Source organism: Grus americana, chromosome 10 (genome assembly GCF_028858705.1).
Source record: "Grus americana isolate bGruAme1 chromosome 10, bGruAme1.mat, whole genome shotgun sequence".
Classification (NCBI taxonomy): domain Eukaryota; kingdom Metazoa; phylum Chordata; class Aves; order Gruiformes; family Gruidae; genus Grus; species Grus americana.
This window is the reverse complement of record NC_072861.1, coordinates 11,244,806-11,267,705: the sequence shown is the minus strand read 5'-3', so window position 1 is coordinate 11,267,705 and position 22,900 is coordinate 11,244,806. Positions and strand designations below refer to the sequence as shown.

Below are 22,900 nucleotides of genomic sequence, written 5' to 3'. Positions count from 1 at the left end.
ACCAGGCTGCAGTCTCAGTCTGTAACTGCTTCCTCAGCTCTTCTTTAGGAAAAGTCAACACCAGACAGAGACAGAACACAACTCAGCAAGTCTAATGGCTAAAAATACGTCCAAACTATGGTAGGTATTCGGAACAGATGCCCTACATTTCTTAACAAAAAAAAAAGGGGGGGGCAGAAAATACTATACTCTTCCATACTTATGGTCCCAACATAGGATGTACATGCATTGCTTAAATTAGATACTACAAAAATCTATATCTTTGAATATCTACTGGCATGTAAGAAATAAAATAATGCAAACATCTTGTTCATTGTTTGAATTCTAAATCAAATATGAAGAATGTTCACAGACCACCAGTAGATGCATTATTGTAACTAAAATGTATTAAAAATGCATGCAAAGCATGTATATGCCTGATGACTGGCTTCCAGACGTCAGTAAATATCTAAGTTCCTGGCACAAAGTTATTGACAGAGCATCTACTGATCCTTGATACTGGTTATTCACATTTTGCCAATAATGGCGTGGATAGCGTACGTACATGTATTTCATGAAGAAAACTGACACCAGGAAGAAAGTGGAAAAAAACCCTAAAATCTGCTACAGTACATTTCATGATGTACATATCAGCCTATGGGAGATGCTTCTCTGTTTAATACATTCAGTAACAATTGCACTTGGATATAAAAATATATAATATCATAAATTGTGAAGCAAAATATTAGGCAACAATATTAGTACATCCTAGGGTAGAACTTATTTAAATTATGTTAAAAAATATTTGTGAGGAAAAATATCATCTTACACTTTTACATTTAGAACAAAAAGAAGATGTAATCCTACCCACATGCCTTTGCAGTCTAAGCCAGACACCAACTTGGTAGTGCAGAGGGGGTTCTGTTAGATTTAATAATGGAAAGAAAAGAGAGTCTGCTTCCTGGGATAGCCTTTAAGGCTCAGTTTGAAGGAGGAAAGCTTGAGTAGCAAAGCACAGAGGCAGCTTGCCAATCTTATTTGGCAGAAATCGATAAACTAACAGTTCAGGTACAGCTCAAGAGATACAGATGAAAGTCTGTGCTTCACATTTGACTTTAAATCACAGCTTCTCAGTACCTCATTTCCCTCTCCCTATAAGGGAGAAATACTATTATCCTCATTTCACAATAGTCCTGTAAGGATAAATATACCTAGATGCTATGGTAGCTGGGCTACTTAAGTACTTAGATTATTATAAAATTGTATTTATGTGAATATGCAAGCGTGATTTGCAGATAGAACAGTGAAAAAGCATGAATCTTAAAAGCTCTCACAGGCAGATCTCCAGCCCTCAGATACAATGAGGAGGCAAAGGAGGATTTCAGATAAGTTCCATATGGAATGAAGATCAAGACCAGATGCAGTAGAAATGTGAATGGAGGAGCCATACAGCAATGTAGCCGCTACAGACAGTGTCACATGACTGGGAATACACACAATACATGGGGCAGTTCCAATCGGCTGTGTTACCAGCTCCCCGGTAAGTCATATTTGTAGAGATTTGCAGGCAAATGTATTAACTGAGCCTTGAGAAAAACAACGGTCCAGTTTCTAAATATCCCAACAATCTTTAGATCTGCCCTAGTAATAAAGGAAACAGTCACAGAGCTTTAGCTTGTAACAATGAATATGTAATTGCATTATTTGTATTGAATGCAAAAAAATAAGTCATGAAATGTCAACTTTCTTCATGTGGAGTTTCATTTAATATGCATCTGGCTAGTATATATATTGCTGTTAATAAACCTTTTGTGTTTTTCTCTGCACCAGTGTTGTAACAAGTGGAAACTATGAAGTTCAGAGATCTAAGCATATGGAATTTTCCAGGTCACATGTTAAACCAAGTGCTGGAGTCCGCTGGGCAGAGAACATTAAGAAGGAAAAAACTGAATTCTAACCATATGTTTTGAAATGAAACAATATGCTCATTCTGTTACAGCTGAAAACTTTAATAACTGCTTTACAGTTAGCAGCAATAAAGAGGGAAAGTAATCTTGAAACAGCATTTACTGTGGAATATAAAGTAATTACAGCATAGTAATGAGAATGCCCTATATATATATATATCACAAGTCTGATGCAATACAATATTGATTAAGTTACACCATTTCCATCATAACATTATTGTGGTTATAGAAGGATAAAAAAAACTGACAAGAATTAAAAGTGGGATTCATTTTTAACTATTCATACCAATACTTTTGTCTTTCAGAGGATCATGAAAAATATCCTTTTACCAAATTAACTGTGATCAGTGGTAGAGAAGTGTGACTATTCAAAGTTTAATATTTAATTGCAATTATAGTATAGGTTATGCACTCAGGAAAAAAGCCCACACAGAAAATATGGTAAGGCTAGTGCCTAGACTGCCTTGGAAGCATGTGCCCAGCTGCACTGTATCAGTTCATTACGTGACCCAGAATACACTGTACCAGGCAGCCCCTTTGGTGCTGGGGGAACAGGAAGGGTTCCAGTGTACACACATCCCTGCAAAAAAAAAAAAAAAGTTTGGGTTTTGCTAACCTAATTACCATGATTGTCATTACAAAGTTAGAATTTGTCCAGGTTAGAAATTACCCTTAGAGTTTCAAGCAATTAAAGATAGTCCAGAAAATTAGTTAATTGCACTCAAACCTATTCTTATCAGACAAACTGCTGTAGTCTTACTGGGGAGGGGTTTTTAACTAGCATCTGTGCTGGTAACAAGCAAACAAATGAAAACAGAAAGACTAAACTCTTTCCAGCTCTCAGATTCTGTACTTGGTGTGGCATCAGGGATTATCTTTTGTGACTTAATCTGTTGTTTATATCATGCTTGTAGATTCAACAGGTCTTCTGTTAGTCTGTGCAATGTGTGTACATACATTTGGATTTTGCATTGGCTCCTCATAATTGAATCATAGATTAACTTATATTTAGATTTTTTCCTTATATGGTACTAATTTATGGAGTTATAATCTGCAGTATTTGGAATATCATTAAATTTAATGAAAGCAATTACAAACAAAAGTCTAAATTTGTTTTCATAGAGTAAAAACCAAAAGTGTCTTAATGGTACAGGCCCAGATTATGACAGCAACATGCCAAATTACTTAACACCTAACTTTTCACTGCAGAGGTTGAAGAATTTTGTCCAAATTCAGCATATCAGTGTGTGTATTCCCAGGGCCAGAAAGCTTGAGGTATTCTATCTCTTCAGGCTCAACCTGATTTGAAGGCAGGGGAGCATGCTAGTATTCACCCTACAACATAAGGCAAACTCTAGCTTCATTCCTGCTACTGTAGTTCTTACACTCAGCATTGTACGGGATAAGCCATCACTAGAAAGAACTTGACAGGGCCTTTTAAGTTTAGAAAGCATCCTTTTTATATATATAGTGTATACAATGACATTAAAAAAAAAAGTCTAACAGAGAACGTCTTCACATTTGTCAAGAGTGTTTGGCATAGTCTGACTGACAATAAGTAACTTCATGTATGCAGCTTTAAAGCAACATCCAGGCATTGCTTTCTCCAGCAACATGAGGATCTGCATGGCTTTGGGGGAGAGAGTTACAGATTAAAGAAAGATATCTTTGGTCTACAGCTACAGGCATAAATGTCTGGCTAGAGATTGCAGTAATCAGTTCAAGGCACTGGCTGGCTCTTCGGATGTGACATATCTAAGGATCAGACAGATCTATGAAGTCTGGTTTATGGTGACATTTGGTTCCCAGTTAGAAAAGTATTTTTGCTACAACTTTCCTGGGATTTCTGTGCTAGAATTAAAGCGATCTTTGGTCTGTAACAGCAAGAAAAAGTAGAAAGGAGTAAAAGCAAAGGGAAAGAAAGATCTACCTAACCTCACCAGAGGTGAGCAGGTGGCCTCAACTATCTGAATTAAGGGATGGCTCAGGACTGTAGTAGCCTGAGGACACAGGCAAAAGTCTGCAGTGTTCAAGTGAAAGTTTTCAGACTCAGAGTTCAAAACAACCTTCTTCATTTACCAAATAGTGCAGTCTCCCTGAGCCACTGAATAACATGCAAACAAGCATCAGCAAAATTCACTCCTCCAATAATCTTCTGGGCACTAATATCCAATACGAACTGATGCTTCCCCGTTGGCCTGCACTACTCTAATGACTAATTTTTGAGGAAATTGATCACTAAGGGGAGACAGCTAGCGAAAAGACACAAGGTGATGACTGAAGGTCGGGGAGATGCCCGCAAGAGAAGGAAAAGGCTAAGTAAACAGGAGACACGGCGGCAGCCAGTAGAAAGGACTGTCATTTCAGCCCTTTTGGTGCTCTTAAGTTCTGCCTCAGGAGCGGCCTCGAGCCCTCCACGGAGCAGGGAGGCCACAGCTCTCCGGCCGCGGGCCCCGGCTGCCACCCCAGCCACCGCCGGGCAGCCCCATAGACCCATTTCCCGCAGCAGCATCCAGTCGGAGGCCGCGGCCAAACCAAGGAGGCTGGGGAGATGCAACCGGCTGCGAGACGAACTTGTGTAACAGGCTCGGGGAAGAAACCGTTCCTCCGCCGCGCCCCCGCTCCCTCCTCCCCTCGCCGGAGCCCGCCCGTCTCCACTCCTCCTTTGCAGCCAATGGCACTAAGCGAGGTGGCTGCATGTGGTGGCGCGGACCCAGCGCCGGGACTGGGAACAGAGGAGGAGGCAGCAGGCTCTGCTCGCCGCTCGCTCCCGTCTCCCGCTCCCCGGCTCCGGGCACTCCTCCTGCCAGCGGCGGCCAGCCGCACGCTGCGCCCCCCGAGCTGCCCCTCGGTCCCTCTCCGGCGCCGGTACCTGCAGCATGGACTCGGACTCCGGGGAGCTCAGCGAAGGCGAGCTGGTCTCACCCGCAGGTAAGGGGGGTTGCTGCCTGACGGACCGGTGCCGCCTAGCCCCGCGAGCGAGGGGGCGGGGGGCGACTGCGAGAAGGAAGGGGTCTCCCCCTCCGCGGTGGCTCCAGGGCAGGGCAGGCTGCGGGGGTCGGCGCTGAGGAGAGGGCGTCGCGGTCTTGCGGCTGGCAAGCGGTTCCCAACCGCCCCGCGCGAGCCCCGGCCAACCGCCCCGCGCGAGCCCCGGCCAACCGCCCCGCGCGAGCCCCGGCCAACCGCCCCGCGCGAGCCCCGGCCAACCGCCCCGCGCGAGCCCCGGCCAACCGCCCCGCGCGAGCCCCGGCCAACCGCCCCGCGCGAGCCCCGGCCAACCGCCCCGCCGGCGGTGCGAGAGGCAACCGGCTCCTCCGGCGGCTGCTCGGGCAGAGACACCCCGCGGGAGCAAGAGGGGTGCGGCCCGGCCCCTGGCTCCGCTCTGCGCCGGCTAGCCGGCTGCCCGGGGTAGGGGAGAGAGCTGACCGAAACAGTGTGTTCAGCCATGACGTGACAGCCGGTTACACTAGCAGCATCGGCGTGAATCTGAGGCATCGTGCTTTATATATCCAGAGGCTGCAAAATTATTTTGCTATCACTCCAGGACCACAGCACTTAGCCCATGTGCAGAAGGGGAGACTCCCCTCACAGGCCAGCATGCAGGGCCCTTAGGCTGCTAGGCTTTTGTTTTCAAGTCCTAACTTGTCACCAAAAAAACATTAAAATGCTGCTGTCTAGCTGCTTGCATAGTTCTTAGATGACACAGAAGAAAAAAATAAAAGACTCTCCTGCCATTTCCAAGTCTCTGCATTCCTGTGTCCTACACAAAACAAACCATCGCTGATGTGCCGTAATCAAAGGCTGTCCTGCACAAATAGTAAACAGGGACAATAAACTTGCACGAAATCCAGCATACTTGAGGGTAGGTTTGCTCTACCAGCACAGCACGCGTCCCACTGTCAGTCCGCAGAGGACTGCCCTCAGGTCAAGGCCACCCTCTTCCCCATGCACATCTCTGGGTTTCTAACTCATCTTCAGCCGGTGGTGATGGTACCCTGCCATCAGCAGCGCAGGCTGCAGTGGTGTCACACACACGGCTGGCACGTGATGGACACTGCGTGATTACTCACACTAGGAGTGGAGGGGACCTGTTTGACCTCCAACTTCCTGTGGTGCAAGTCACAGGCACCTTTTCTCTGAAGCCATTTAACCGGCATCAGACACAAGTAAGTACAATTGGAATGATATCTGAAATTGTCCTAGTGCTCATAATAAACCCAAATAGAAAGTTACCATGTTACGAGATCTTTGAGAAAAATCTTTTTCACCATGATCTGTCCAATTTAGACATGTCCTTTATCCCAGCAGACAACCCACATACTCCCAAAAAGAAAGGTTTCGACACCAACCTATTTTAATGACAACATGAAAAAAATGCCAGATATTTTGTGAAATATTTTAACTGTCCTATTAATACAGCAGTGATGAACAGTAGTAGGAGGGCATAACATAAATAGGAGTTATCTTCCCTGGTCTCCCAGCAGACCAGGATTTTATAGCATAGTCTTAAATCTAATTAAGTTTTTAATATTAGGGGGGTTTACTCTTGATATGTTGCTTTGTATTTTCTTACTTGAGATCTAGAGAATGAAATAAGACTAGCAACAGGTCATACAGATCTTTATATTCTTAAAGCTCCATTAGGCTGAACTTACTAACGAAGACCATCCACAACTATACTTTTTCATCCAAATATTCAAAGCAGTGCATGAAGCACAAGTTACAAACATTACATTTATAGACAAATTAATGTAATATAGCTCCTGCCAACAACTTACTCCTGTACTGAATAGGATTTTCTTTTAAAGAAATTAAAAATAACTATACTAAGAGATTGCCATAAGTGCTTTTTATGTCATCGCTTGCTAGCTGCCAAGAGTTGATGTTCATCATTCTCTTCTCCTCTATTCCTTCTTTGTACTATCAGAGAGAAGAAAAATCTGGTATTTTGACCATATGTGGCAGATGCCTATGCAGTAGAATAAACTTGGAATAGAGTGAAAATTTGGTGCTTTTGTCTTAACCAGTTGCAATCATCTTTTCTGCATTAGATAATTACTTGCTGTTTGTATCCCCCATCCTATTCCAAAAAATACATTTTTGCTAGATTTCATTTGGTCTTTTTTCTGTACTCTGCCATATGTACAGCGCAGTATCTCTCTGTACGTGGGTGTTCAGTAGTCACGCTGTCAGTCACTGGTGCGGGCACAGAAGCTGAGGGGTTATAGTGTGGGATTCAGTCATCACCTTGCTCAGATAGGTGCCACACCACACAGATCCCAGGGACCAGGGGCATTCTGCCTGCAGTTCATAGGGCAAGCGGCATGCCTCGAAGGAGCATTTGGGATGGAGTCCTAGCAAACGTCTGACTTTGGCGACTGAATTTACAACAGCTAGGATTCTGTATTGAAAGTGACACCAACCTGAATGCTTAGCTTACTCTTTTCATTACCAGTCTTCACGCTTACAAGTTTGTAAAGTGGCAACTTCAGCTTACACCGTTAAAACTCGTTGTAGCCATTGCCCACTTCTTAGGTTGCCCAATTGTTCAAGCCCAGCATGATACAGTTTGCTTTATCACTAGGGCTCCATGATGCTAATGCAATACAGATGTTTAAAAACACATCCCATTCAAGGGTTTGTACTACTCCTGCAATACTTATTCGGCCTTTTGCTCTGTCCCGATGGAACAGCACCCGTGCCATTCCTGGGAATCACAGGGACATGCACAGGACCAGGAGGCTACCTCATACGCCCCCACCATCTGGCACACACGCTTGGCTTCCGAGAGCCAGCTGGAGTCTTACTCTGAGATCCCAGAAGCCTCATTTCCTTTAATAGCCCACTTAAAGCTGAGTCTCCAAGGAGGCAGAAGTATTTTTTCTGTATTTATTCTGAATGTGTTGTCATGATAGCATCTTCATATTTCTCTGGTGCAAAAAAAAAAAGCCCCTTACATGCAAGTAGTGTAAGATGTTAGCATACTTTAAAAAAACCAAAAACCAACAACAAAAAGCACCACACCTCTGTACACAAGAATATCCAGCTCCAGAGCCTTGGCTTCCACCAGCCTCCTCACACCCATCCATTACTGCTTCACATTTGAGTTGTCTATAGTGTCAAAAAGTCATTGTTTTTTTTTTTTTTTCTCCCAAAAAGTTACTCATGAGACATACCCCTATTGAGAGCATTAAACAGGTCTTCATGATTTTGAAAAAAATTATATCTCTTAATGCAAAAGGAACAAGTTACATGCTTACTAGCGCTACCCTCAGTGACATTTCTTGAGTTTTATTGTACATGCAACTAGTCACATTTCTTTTCCTGTGCTACAGATAAGCTTTTGAGAACCGAACAGGTAATCTTAAAAATAGAACATTGTTCTCATTTTTTTTTTAATGTCCAACTATTGAGAGGTTGGTTTTTTAAAAAATTCTTCAGTAGAGCAATAGACTACTTTTTCCCAGCTCTTTCCTAGGCAGCCTACCACATGAAAGCATGATCTTCTGTGCCATCTTTCAGAGTAAGATTTCACAAAAATCCAGGTCATCTCCAACAGCAGTTATTTTGCAGTGGATTTAGAGATTCTGCATGCAAGAGAAAGAAGGCGGTAGACCTTCATTTGGTGTGCCTTGTCCTAGGTTCCTCGGCAGGAATTTGGCCATAGAGCTTTTATGCAATATTGATTCAAGCCCTTCTACAAGCTACTGAGTCAGAACATAGACTTCCGTGTTTATTTTAATGGAACTATTATGTTACACTATTAGCATATGATAACTAGACGCTAAATTGCCTGTATGGTCTTTGAAACAATACAGACTATTTTAATGAAGTTTAACGTATCCTGGATAGTAAACTGTTGCTGGTCCCTTCTCTGGCTTTCCTCCCACTGAAGTCAAAATACGTTTGGCCCAGGAAAGAGAGCAGCTTGCACTCTTAAGTAGAGCTCTAAACTGATGACAGGATGGTTTTGGTTTGTTGTTTTTTTTTTTTAAACCATCAACACTGTTGATCCTACAACTTTGTATGATGCCAGGGAGAATAAAATTACGACAACCTTATCACCAGGCTTGCACCCATAAGGCAGTGGGAGTCTTATTATTGTCTTCAATAGTACCCTGCAACTCCTAGCACAAAAATATTAATGCATTTAAAATTATTTGATGGGTTATCTGAACTCTAGACAATAAATGTATTCTTAATAAAAAACAACAAACAAGGGGGTTTTTTACAACATTATTCACTGTTGTAAAACAGCCCTGACAGACATGACTAATATTTCCTGGAGCTGTAATATTATTTGATTTGCAATGCTTAGCAAATAATTTTTTCTGCAGATTATTTGTCATACTACATAACCTGCCTGTACTTTTGTGATATTAATCTTTTAAGCCTGTTACATATTTTAATCACTGTTTTACAGAGTTAAATGCCATTCAAGAGCTAATATATTCTTGTAAATATAAAATGAATTAGAATGTACTGTAAGATATTTAACTCAATTATTTGAGGCATCAGTAACATGCTTATGTGATATAAAGTGCAAGTAGGCATTTTATAACTTTTTGCAGTATCACACTGGTTATTTGAACAATGTTTATCATGACAAAAGCTATACTTTACCCCAGGGAATAATTGTGTGTTTGTTTAAAGAGGGTTTTGATCTAACAAAGCATAAAAAGGTCCAAGTCAGATATGCAATAATACTTATTGGACTTTAGACATGCCAGCAGAAGTGGTAGATAACAGGATGTTATAAGTATGGAAGCTAGAAAAACACCCCACAAAACTATTTTTAGTGAAAGGTGCAGACTACTGGATGCTTCTGTAATGAAGGGCTTTCTAGCACCTGTCTACTAAAGGGCTCCCCCTTCCTTTCTGCTAGAAAACAAAGGAAAAACAAAGCTAGTTGAAAAATATGGACGGACAACGGACATGAACTAGCATGTCATGGGAACCCATGCTTCCAACCCTTACAGAGCTTTTTGGATCACACTGCAAGCTGAGGCAACCACGTGTCCAAGTTTCTCTGCCAAGACCGAGTGGGCAAGAGACACTTCAGGATGAGCAGGCAGCCACTGCCTGTAAGAGCAGCAGCTAGGGCAGGCATGTGAGCCAAGAGCATGGTTGGGTGGATTTATTTTTTTAATCTCTTTATTATTCCCTGCAGGAAACACCTGGGCTGCTGATTCACATACAGACCCCTCTTTAGCACAGTTGCTGTCAGATTGGGAGCCTTGTCCAACTGAAAAAAGTAAAAACTTTGAAAGGCAAAAAAATATAACCATGCTGTGATGATAGTAAAGACTGTAAATAATCCCACTTTTGTCAAGTTGACTAGACAAACTTGGACAAGCAGAAGAGACAGTTGAACAGGTCAACTTGTTCAGGCTTCTGTTTTTTAAAATCAAGTAGAAATATGAACTTCATGAAGCACTGGATTGAAGCCCAAGCTCACCTGCTTGTGCAATAGCAGCAGCTGTGGATGAGACTGCTAAGCAACAATAGCTGACAGTGTATGAGGTAACAGTCTTTTCAGTAGCTTTGATAGTTTCTTTCTACTTTTGAGGGGATGGTATGAAAATGTGGGGCCTCAGGACTCGTTATCATGGGGAAAGCAGACTCTGACTTCCAGGTAGCAATAACACAACATCCTTCATGTGCCTGCTATTTCAATGCATAAATATTTTATATTTTTTGATCAGAACTACTCTCTTTCAGGGAAGGGTATTTTAGTGCCACCCAGACACACAAACAGCACGCAGAAGCCAGCCACAACTTTGCCAGGTGAGAGGAGGCTGATTTTATGCTTATGTGAGTGATGGTTGTAAGGGGCTCTCCATAGCCTCCAACTGAGCTGTTCCCACCTGAAATTACAATTCTGCTAGCAGTCAGCAAACAGAAAGCTTCTGCATTTCCTAATATGTGGATATGGACAAGCCTTGGTGCAGGAATTTATGATACCAGATGAAGTTCATAGATAGGAACATGAAGCAATATCCTGCCACACAGCAATCATCACCTAAAGGCCTGGGATGAGAGTGGGTTCCATTGGATGTGATATTTTGGCAATAGCGGATGACCTGTATGAGGCAACGAGCACATCTCCTCAAAAACCTCACGCTTGCCATTTGAAGAAATAAATCTTTTATCCTTTATTTTCATCTACGCCAAAGGCTAAGAAGTCATGGTAGTAATAGTAGGTCACCTGATTTTGTTGGTAATGGAAGAACAAGGCTAGAAACCTAAGGTAAAAGTGGAAAACAGGAGGCTAGATAGATGAGAAAGAGCTCCAGAAGACCTGGCCTGCCTGAGAAGCCTTTTGTATTTGCATTTTACCCACCGCATCAGCCTTGGGGTGACAAGAGAAAGTAGAACCCTGTAACTTTCTAAGAGCACTCACTGTCTTTTCTAGTAAACTAAGCAGGATCTGGCTGCTGGCCCAAGCAGTGGTACACAATCCTGTAAACTGTTTATCTATTAATATACTTCCTGGCACCATTTCAGCCCATGCCAGATAGCCTCCCACAAAGTGTCCTGGCATGAGACAGAGGGTAGCAGTGGCCAGTATGAATTAAACAACATTTGGAGTGTGGGAAAGAATTCAGCTTGCATCCAGATGGCAATACGACGCATGTACAACAGGTTCCATCTCAGTTTATTTACAGACATAGACACTGCAGCCAGAGCAGGGTGCAGAGATTCTTCACTATTACTGTGACATCTGGTACACCACTCACAGCTGTCCAGGCTGTTGGACTGCTTGTGGACCTCTCTCAGGGCAGCTGCCTCAGGCCAAGACCTGGGTTTGGAGCCTTGCCCAATTAAAAGTGTTATTTGCTGTTTGTCTGCAGAAATCTCGCTGCCAGTTAGATTATGGGAGGAGATCTTATGGGCCGACAAGTCTAACTGAAGGAGACTCATGGGAAATTGAGACTAATGTGTTGCAATTACTATGACTTTATACCCAATACTTAAACAACTTCTTGAAAAGCCAAGTTGAGTTCAGACACTGGCTACTAGCCAGTGATTTTTCTGATCTTTGATGCCACCATCTTTAATGAGAAGAGCTGAGAAGATAGCAAAGGGACTTCTGCTCCCTTTCCAGTAGTCACTAATCCCTCCTTGGTAGGGATTCTGGTTTAAGTAGTTTTATCAGTTGGTTCTGTCTAGCCTTCCTACAGAGGAACACAGAGACCAGTCTGTCTGTACAGATACAGGTTTTGGCTAATGTGATGTAACAACAAAAAATAAAGCAAGAATACTATTTCTGTCTATGATATTAGAAAAACACCACCACTTCACCACAGAGACATTCCATTTGGTCTTCTTAGTGGTGCTCGTTTAATATGAAAGGTAATCTTCTGAAACACAAATAGTAAAAATTAGCAGAATACCACACTACCACCAATGAGCATCTCACTTCCAGCATTAACTTTGTTTATCCAAACAGCTTGTATTACACGAAAAACTAAATTTTCTCTCTTTCTCTTTGAAGAAAGATATTAACACTATTATTGTGTCACTGTTTCCTTTCCAAATAGTTTTCCATTTACTTTTAGAGCACATAGTTTACATGATCAAATCACTCACAGATGCAGATCAAACAAATACAAGTTTCTTGAGACTTTTCAAAGTGAGGGGGTTTTTAGTTCTGGTTTGTTGTTATTTTTTAACTAAGATCACCATCTTTCAGATGATCTTTTTAACAAAGCCCCTGTGCCATATAGTGTTATGCCAGGTGAATGTCCACGGGTTTTGTTTACTTGCATTTAATTTTAACTTTGTGTGTGCATCATTTCCCCTTCACTCCCAGAAGTCAGAAGGAAGTATGTTAGAGGTATCAAGAGCAACATTCATGTTCACTTCAAAGCAAGTTATAGTTGGTGTCTCATTATTTTGATACTCATCACTATTTTGATCCATTATTTCATTAATGATCTCCACTGTTAGGAGAAATGTTTAGTAGTAGATGCAAAAATAATCAGTCCAGGATTTCTTAGAATATGATAAAGAATCAGTGAGGAAATATAGTGACTTGGATTACAGATTTAAGAATGGGATGAAAAGTTCAAGCCTAAGTATATGTAGAGACCACTTCCACAAACTTTGTAGAGTGCCAGTTTGCCCCATTCTTACCAACTTTGACTAACTGGTGCCCTTTAAATATACCAGGCTGTATATAACTAGAAGAGGAAGTTTTTGTTCAGTGATTAAACCTCATCTCTACTGTATGTTTAGCCTGTCCTTGGCTATGAGGTCTCTCTGGTTTATCTCTTGCCTGTATTTGTTTTTAAGAGTATATTTCCGTATCTCCTTGGGGCAGATATGGCTGAGATTTCACTCTTGCCTGCGCCCCTGTCCCTCTCAAAAAAAACCCCAAACCAACACACACACACAAAAAACCCACCCCCAAAATACTCCAGACCAGTATATTCATCCAAAACAGTCACCACTGGCATTTCTCCACAAATCACTTCCCCTTACAGAAGTCACACAATTGATGGAAAGCCAAGAACAAATCATCTTAAGGACAGATGAATACCAGTGTACTCCATAATTCCATGATTTAACTTTAAAATTTGGATTAAATCAGATGCCTGAGAGCTTAGAGCAGTCCCAATACTTAGTTGTTAATCAGCTGGTATCTGTTTATCCTCCAGACCAAAGTATCTCCTGTAGTTTTGAGGCTGATTTCCAAACTGCGAACTAGGCTTCTTTTATACTAGTTGGTACCATTCACTTCAAGTTCAAGAGAAAGTTGTGCTGATTTTACTCACTGCTAGGTGTTTAAAAGCATAGTTATGAGGAGCCAGAAAATAGCCACTTTCAATGTTGTGCTGCTACATGCAACAGCTTGTGCTGGTAAAAATGGATGTTTTGACTACATCAAGAGGAACTGCACCCTAGGAGGACATGCAGAAACGCCTCATGCTTTGAAAAAAGGCCTGGCACATCCAGAAGGCAAGGAAGGTCAAAAGCCCTCCCTGCACCCTCCCTTTGACTGCCACATGCTACTAAAGAGGCCAAGTCCCTTGCAGGAATGCAGATACCAAGATTTTGGCTATATTCTCTATCTTCTAACCTCTAGAATCTTTTTTGGTTCTTTCTCTTTCTACACATCCTCACTTTTACGCTAACAATTTGTGTTCCTTCTCCAGATACCCACATCTTTCTAGCATATAACTGATCTTCTCATTTCCCCTGTGCCACAGCCAATATAATATTCTTTTGCAAGCCTCAAGAAGAATCAGATCAATACTGGAAGAATTAACTCATTTCTTCTCAAATATGCTTGGGTTTATGATTTCTGCTACTATGAAAGTGAGTAAATGCTGTCAAGTTCTATTTCATGAGAGGAAAAGCTGATGGGAGTAAGATGTTGTCTTGTCTTTCTAATTAGAGGTATTAGAAACAGACTTGCCTCGCCAGAGGAACAAACCTGCCTCCTCTGGCAAACAAACAATACAGACAGTGGGCTTGCAAATGAGATTGGTGTCATCTTGATTAGTAAAGCATGTTGAGAACAGGAAAGTTAATTTGATTTTGACATACCGAAGCAGGTAGACGCAATATTTGCCAGAAAGTGAGAACATAATAGCATCTCCACAGATAACAAGAGCCTCCCTGTCATTTCCAGAATGCATTCCTGAACAAACATCTACTTGGAGAAACAGTATATCCTCACCCCCGTAAGATAAAATCATTGGGCTTGAATAGCAGCTCCAGGGGAGAATTGCATTCCTCTCCAGACACAGCAGCCTGTGACTGTCACTGATCAAATGAGGTCAGAGTAGGACACTGCTTTCTAGTGACACAGCTTAATTACAAGGAATAAAGGAAAATAGGGCCTAGCCCCTTTTGCAAAGTATCACTATGAACCATGGCATACAGATCTCTGCCACTCAAGTTTACCAATGTTTTCTTAAAAATTCTCATAATTTTAAATTAAAATATATTGTAAGAGGATTCCTAGACGCAACCTCTGTAAAGCAAGCAGAGCTTTAAACAGCTGCGAAGAGGCAGTGAAGGTGAGAGATGCTTCTGGAAACTAAACTCTTCTTCACATAGGACAAGAATGTCTCTTGCAATGTTCTTCTGCCAATGAGACGAGGATGAGAGCACAGAAATACACCAAGGGATGCTTTAGGGAAAGGACTTGAAGCAGGGGAATTGCCAAGAGGGTGCGGGTTCACCAGAACACCAACACAGCACCTGCATCCACCTTTCCACTCCACCACTGACCTGGCTGAGCTGAATCAAACTCAAGTCAGAGCTGAGTCTGCCCTTTGCAGGGCCAGCAGCTCCCCAACGGCTAGGTTTCATCTTGCATCACCAGGGCGGCTAGAAACAGAGTTCCCATTTTCCACCACAGCATCTCTCTGGATCGCTACCTGTACATGACAGACCCACCTCATTTGTCCTCAGTCAGCAACAATCTTGTGTGCTATCTGCCAGAACACAAGAGGACCCACAGTCCTGCCCAAGAGATAGGGAGAGAGACAGGGAGAGCACAGCTCTGCCCTGCTGCAGCCCTTCCCTGTTTGCATGGTGCAGCACAGCCGTGACATGCTCGTATTACATGATTTTACAGCCAAGATGTCTGTACAGCTTTCAGATTCCCCAAGAGCCATGCCTATGCTTGCCCGTCCACGTGCAGAAGATGAGTAACAGTTGCTTTTGCACTGCTTAGAGCTCTGTGTATTTACCTTTTAGAACTTCTCTAGGAAAATATTGCCTTAGCAACAGCTGAGCAGTATTAAGACAGAGACAAGTGATGTGTAGGAAGAGAATTTAGGGTGATGGCGGGGAGAACCATTATTCAATGTTTTCCATATTTTCATAGAAGAGAATTTAATTTCCTTGAAGTTACTGCAGTCAATGACAAGGCGGTAGAAAGGTGCATGTGAAATACCTTGGGCTGAGTGCTGAAATAAAGCATGACTAGACATACCAATAACCAATGCAGGCAACCACAGACTGGGAGAGGTTTTTTGATTATATACTCATTACTCAAACAGCTTTTCTATGTATGTAGAGTTCCTTTTTCCCCATAGCCACATTTGATGGAAATTCAGATAGCATGTGTGCCATTATGTTAAATTCTGGAATACTTTGTTTCTTTCCTCACTTTTATCGACATTAAAGCAGTAGTTACACGTCTTAATAGGGGTTGTAATTTAGGGACAGTTGATACCTATGCTTAGTCATTTCATCAATAACTAAAATACAAATTCTGTCTGCTCTACACATCATATGTTATTACAGAGATTGAAAACAAGTCTTTAAATAAGTACTTAGCTTGCTTTTAAAGCAATGTGGCTTCTTTACCATGACAAAGTGATAAAAATACACATGACATCATAAAGCTCATAAAACTCACAGCAATTTTGTTGCTCAAAGTTTTACAGCTATCTACTTGAATTCATTTGGTTTGAAACTTGCCTTGGTCTAGCTTTTTTTTTTCGGCTGAAATTTTTTTATACAAACAGCATATGATTGAATATAACTAAGCTTTTTTATACATATGTAAAGTGGATGAAAGTAATTTTCCTTAAGTAAGGAAATGCTATATATAGAAGAAAAGCTAAATACTTTCAAGTCTTAGGCTCCAGTACGTTCTTTGACGTTATCCCTAGAGAGGCAAAAATACAACAAACAATATAAAAAGCAGTTTCCTTCATAAGGATACACAGAACATCAGAAACAGCTTAGTAAGTAAAGAGAACAGTGTTTTGCAGAATGGAAATCGTTATCCTGTTGGGTCATGTTTTTCACTCTAGTAACGATCATGCCCTGTTACCATGAATGGTATGTGCACACACATCAGTAGGTAAGGCATCTTTAAAGATAAGTTTAAAATATTTTTAACAAATATCAAGACCAGAATAAGTCATAGAAGGTGTACACTCTTGAGGGGTACAGTGTGGAATAACAGCTCGGGGGAAAAAAGAATATTATGGGACATTTTTGTGCCATCAAAATTGCATACTCTTATTTGAGATAAATCAATCTCTGCCACCCCATAGTTGCCCCTAGGGAGCACCATGGCTGGGAAGCTGCCTCCCTAGGGAGAGCTGCACACAATGCTGCTGCTACACTGGAAAAAAATCTGCATCTTGACTTTTTGCAGCTGTTTCTCAGGCTTTGAGGGTAGCACACCTGGATTGTGCCAGGAGTTGGAGTAGGTTCTCTTGTTGGGGATTTTCTGTTTCATTTTTAGCAGATACACACACAAAAAAATGTTTATAGATGCAGACATATAAAATTGGTACTTAAAGTTACTTTCACTTGAGCTTATATATACACCCACCCACCCTTCACAATAGTGAGGGGGAAACAGAAGCTAGCTTGCCTAAAACAATTTACAGTGAAATAGCAAATAGAAATTAATCTCAGGACTGTACTGCCTGAGCCAGTGAAAGCAGGGTGACCGATTCTGCAATAGCCCAGTTACCCATGCAGAGCAGACATTACAGAGGGAATGCTAGATGGCTACAGTTAACGGGTACAGGGAGGCTACTCCTAGGATATGCCCAGATATGTCAGATGGAATGCTGATTGAGGGTTTATGTAATTCAGAGCTGTTCTAACAGAGTACACAGGCATGGATACATGCAGAGTAACAGAAAATGGTAGTATTTAAGAAGCTTCACCATGTTTCCACATACTCATTTGGAAAAAGATGGAAAGAAAATATCTGAGTAAGGTTTTCCAAGGGTTTCACCTCTCTCTTCAGTTTTTCCATCATTAAAAAGCAGCAGGATTCGTTTCTTCATGTAACATCCCAGTAGTCATATGTACTAGCAAAACTGTATTCATATTAAGCCTGGACTTCCATATTAATGGTTTGTCCACCAATTTAATGCATTGAGAAAGGCATCTATTGTGTATATTGTTTAAAACCAACTTTGCCACTTTAGATTTCTGTTAAGTAACATCTTCCTGAATTTCAAAGTAAATAGGATTTGAAATTTAAGGATATTGTAAAGATATCAGTCTAATTTCTTTGTGCAGCCTCCCATATGATATCCTTTCAAAATCTGATGGATGAAGTACTGGACTGACAGCAGGGTCTTAATCACAGCCTTAAGCAAGTACTTCAGTTGTGGCTATTTCTCCTCCCACTCCTGGTCTGCTTTGTCTGTTTACCTTTACTATTTTTAGGTCAGGAATGTCTTTCACTATGAGTTTGTGCAGTAAGAACCCCAAGATGCTTTCTTAAAGCCTAATAAATACTAATATCAATGCAGTGCATGGTCACCACAGGTGCTTTAATAGGTATATTATGAGAGACTTCCATCCCTGAGAAAGAAGCTGCACCTCTGCAGTTAATGTGTCATCTTAAATATGAAAGATACATACGCATTCAGTGTGGTCTTTTGGAAGTATTTCGTTAAAAGGCTGCAGTTTGAGAACTAATTTATCTTAACACTTGACTTTTTGTCATCTTAAACAGATGATTGCAATTATTTTTTTTTTTTTCAATAAGCACTGCTACTGCGTATAAGCCAGTAAAGGAATGTTACAAACTGAAGTAGAAAATTCATATTTTTTAGCAGTTCAGCTAAAGAGAACACACTCATGTTCCCTCCCCCTGCCCCCCATCTTTCCATTTGCTTCCAATTCTGACTGTCTAGCTCTCTGGCAGTAAAAGCATGTTTGGAATAAAAATAGAACCCACAGTTTGAAACTATTGGGTGTTGCTTTGTTTTGCTCTTTCCTTTAATACATGAGCCTCTGACTGAAATGAGGAAAGCCTTTCACCCAAAGAGAATTTACCAGAACAAAAGAAGTTTGGCAGAATTAATGTGCTCGTGACTGCTGGCATATCTCCTGATACAAGTCTTTCAAAATATGGGGTGGGATCAAGCACAAAAAAAAGAGATCCTGATCAAGTGTTAGGACGCAGGCTTTCTTCCATGGCTGTGATACGCACACCATGGTCTAAAACCACAGTCTCCCTTAGAAACCCACTGCAAGTCACAGAGTGAAAAGTATTCCTCACAGCACATAGAGTCACTATTTTCTTCATAACCTGAGTTTCAGTTCTTCCACATTAAACAGCCTGTGTGGACTTTATAAAACCCATAACCCACCTACACCACAATCTTCTCAAGAGGTTGCTTGCTGCCAAGCTCACTTGTGTGCAGGCCAAGGAATATGGACATTTTCTGATCCTGTCTGTTAAGACTTTTCTGCAGGAAGCTGGCTGTCTAGGGTGTGAATCTGTGCTTTAAAACCATCTGCCCTCTGTTGCTTCATCTCAGGCAACGCCTTAGTAGAAGGAATAATGAATCCTGTTCTAAGGTGACAAGATCTAGTAACCTGGCACTAAACCTCCAATTCTAGAAAGCCAGATGAAACCCAGCCTGAAATACAACAAACTCCAAAATCAGGTCCATCTGAGGCATAGCCTTTCATGAATAGAGCTCTACCAGCAATCTTGCCTGTAGAAACACAGGTTGAAAATTTAGTATTAAAACAGCTGTGGCAGATATGTTATTTTCCTTCTCTTCTTCTCACAATCAGTTTATTTATTCTAGAAATGAGATCACTACGGGACAATTTTTTTTTTTTTTTTTTTTTTTTTTTTTTTACACACACATACCAGAAGTTTGTTAAAGTTAGTTAATGCACACAGGGATCGATACCTGCTGGAGACAGAACAAGAAGCACTCAGCATATTTGCAGCCAGGGAGATTTAGTCTGACATTAGGAAAATCTTTTGAAATGTAAGAGTTCCAAGCAGTGCATTAAGCTACAAAGGGGTGTTGGTCTTCAAGAACAGATTAGAGAAGTATCTCTTCTAGCCTGCTAGTTTTATCTCAGAGAAAGGAATAGATTAGATTAGTGATAAAGTTTGTTCCTTCAACCTCATGTTTCTATGATACTGAAACAATACAGCAAATCAAAGCTTAGTTCGGTGAGGTAAACAATTTTCTACACCAAACCAAACTGGTAGCCTAACCTTGCTTTCTAGGTGAGCAGACAGAATAACCTTTGCCAAAAAATCAGTCCTTAACTCCATCTCATTTTCAACATCGATAGCCTTTTAGATACAAGCTCCAGTATTTCTGGAGAGCATCATTACTTCAGTTAATACCCATGTAGATTGCCTAGATAGCCCACTGATCCTAACATTAGCCAAACAACCTTTGCCGGCTGCAATTTTAGAGCTTCTGAGCCTTGTTCATCCATCAGTTACCTAATCACCAAGCTGCAGGTGATTTTTAATACAAACATTGATTTCCAAAACATAACTGCAGACAGGTCAGTTGCAGAGGCTCATAAAGATGTAGCTGAAAAAATTAAAGAGAATCACTTGGTTATTCTTATCCCTCATCTGCAGCAAGCTGAAAAACCATAGATTTGCTAAACCATGAGATCAGGGTGCACCACTTGCCTGTATCTCATGTTATCAGATCCATTCTCATCTCCCTAGATTCAGTTCAGATTAATCCCTCCCAGCACCACCTCAGGCATTACAGCAGGCACTGCCCTATAGACTGCTCTCGCCTCTCCGGAAGCTAATGTTCCTCCAGAAGCCAGGTGCAGCCACCTCCTGTGCCAGCTGGCCTTGAAAGCACACAAAGAGCTGGTCTAAGTCATCAGCAAACTATACCTGGAAGTCTGTCAATAGTATCTTGTATTTACATATCATATAGCCACGAGCCATTATTGACACCTAATGGCAAACTTCACCCCCTCCTTAAATAATACTAAAATATAACTCTCCTGTAGATAGTTGTAAATGCAACTTGCCTAATGCCCACTAGAAGCACTTTAGGCGTGTAAATTACACCTGGAAAAAAGGAAGGTGGATTTCTGCTCAATTGAAAATACACCGTCTACTCCCAGCCTACAGCCTGATGACGTGTTGTTTTACAGCTTAAAAGCGCAGTGAGGCCAGGAGGCAAATTAATGCCAAGAGCAGTTGCTGAGGAGCAGATACACTTTCTGGCAAACCTGACAATGTAATTTTATACATTGAACATCTGGGGTTTTTTATTTTAATCTTGTTGTAACAAAGCCATATATAGCAGCGAGGAAAAAAAAAAAAAAAAAAAGAGTCTTACAAAAGTAGAACTGTTCCTAAAGTGACCCAAGATAGACTAAACAGACCATCTATCTTAAGAATCTGATTTTTAACCAAAAAAAGAGGCATGTTAGAAGCTATGAATTATAGTTAGCCTTACTCCTTTCTTCAGAGTGCTGTAACTTTATCCTGGAAAAGTCCAAGCAGACTGAAGAAGAAAGGGGGGAAAAAAAAAACCACTTTTTCCACTTACAAGAATGGGCAAAAGAAACAAAGTTTGGTAGGTTTTACATCACATCTTAAGAGATGGAGTATTCCAGAGTCCTCTCTGACTCCCAGCCTCATCCTGACCTGTAAGGGAAAGACTTAAGACACTTCACCCTTCCTCCCACAGGCTTTGGTTTCCATGCACAGTAAGGGAGGTGAGAAGCCTTCCAGGTAGTCTCTCAACTGAAAACCATGAGCACCAGATCTTGAGTTGCTCTGCTGAGTCTATAGCCAGGACCACCAAATCTTTCACTCAGTTTTTATGAATTCAAAATATGGCAAGGCTAAGAAAACAGGTTCTCTTCAGCTCCAGACTACAGAAGAAGAAAGAGATGCAGGCTGTCTTACAGACATAGGACTCCAAACCAAGTATAGTCTTGCCTGCCATTTACCTGCAAGCCAGCCCACAGGAGTAGCAAGTTTGGAACTTGTGAACAGAAAGATTCTCTTAAGTTTTATCGCATGATGGAGACAAGGAGGAAGTAGGTTTTTTCCTGTCAGTGCTACAAAGTCACTCTGGGCTATGCAAGGAAAGCACATCAGAGCAAGATTACTGAAATACAATGCATGAACAAGACTACTACAGAAAGCAATTGGCATAATGTTCAGCTATTCTGCTGCCAGAAATAAACTAATCAAGCCTTGATGATATTCATTTGAATATTGAAGGAGTTAAACATTCCTCTGCCTCTTAGATGAGAATAAACTACCTCAACAGAAAGCAGTTAAAAATCACAGAACAGCATGCCCAGGAACCATTTCTGTGAACACCACTTGAGCATGGAGCACATACTGTGCTTCTACTGGTTAACCCAACAGTTTCCTCTCTATTTCAGACTACTAAAAAAAAAAAAATATCTCTACTTTAAAAGACAAACAAAACAAACCACAACACAGGAAGCCACACAACCTAATCAAACAAGAATTCAGATGCTGCCAAACTAGCCTTAATATTAAAGTCACAGAGTAAACAGGAGTCCTTTAAATACACAATCAGACAGACTGATGGCACATAGTGCCAGCAGAGTTGACTCCTTGGTTCATACAGGACTTTGCAAAGTGCCCTGCCAGACACCACTGTAAGTTTATGACTAAAAAAATTACAGCTTCAGATTTCCATATGCTTAGATTGGCTTCTTTCAGGACAGGGGAAAAAAAAAAAAACAACAACTTACACAAGCAGTTGGATCCATTCTCAGTTTCATGACATAAAGAAACAAAACTGTAGTAACCACCTAGAGAAACCCTCATTCCACCCATGCCTGCTCCTGGAGCACCACAGAAGCACCACAAAACTCCCTACATGCACTCTGTAGCACTATGAAAAAGCTAGTTAGTTGCAGAAATTTTCCACGCAGGCCCCTGCATACTGTTGTAGGCTGCACAGAATGGCCACCAAGTCAGACCAAGGCTCCTTCCAGCTTAGTACACAACCCCTCACAACAGCACGTGCCCAAACAAGAAGAACAAAGTACATTATAATACCAGCACAAAAACTTCTCACAGCCTCCAACAAGTAACAGCCCCAAGACCTCCCAAGTCAGAGGGCATGCCAGCAGTACTAAGGAGCTACACACCCACCTTACAAGTTGTGCATCCCACACTTCAGCTCTCCACAACTGCCTTCTCCTCCACGCTCCCCTGCAGT

The 22,900-nt window shown here is 41.5% G+C and overlaps 1 protein-coding gene across 1 annotated transcript in view; it reads left to right on the top strand.

The window, feature by feature from the left end:
- Positions 1 to 4,584: 4,584 nt before the first annotated feature.
- The window catches only part of TNFAIP8L3 (TNF alpha induced protein 8 like 3), a 48,863-nt gene continuing 30,547 nt past the window's right edge, over positions 4,585 to 22,900 (top strand). The window contains exon 1 of the mRNA XM_054837342.1: positions 4,585 to 4,877. Within this exon, the coding sequence (XP_054693317.1) occupies positions 4,826 to 4,877 (52 nt within the window). The 5' untranslated portion in view covers positions 4,585 to 4,825. The remainder of the gene's footprint in view (positions 4,878 to 22,900) is intronic.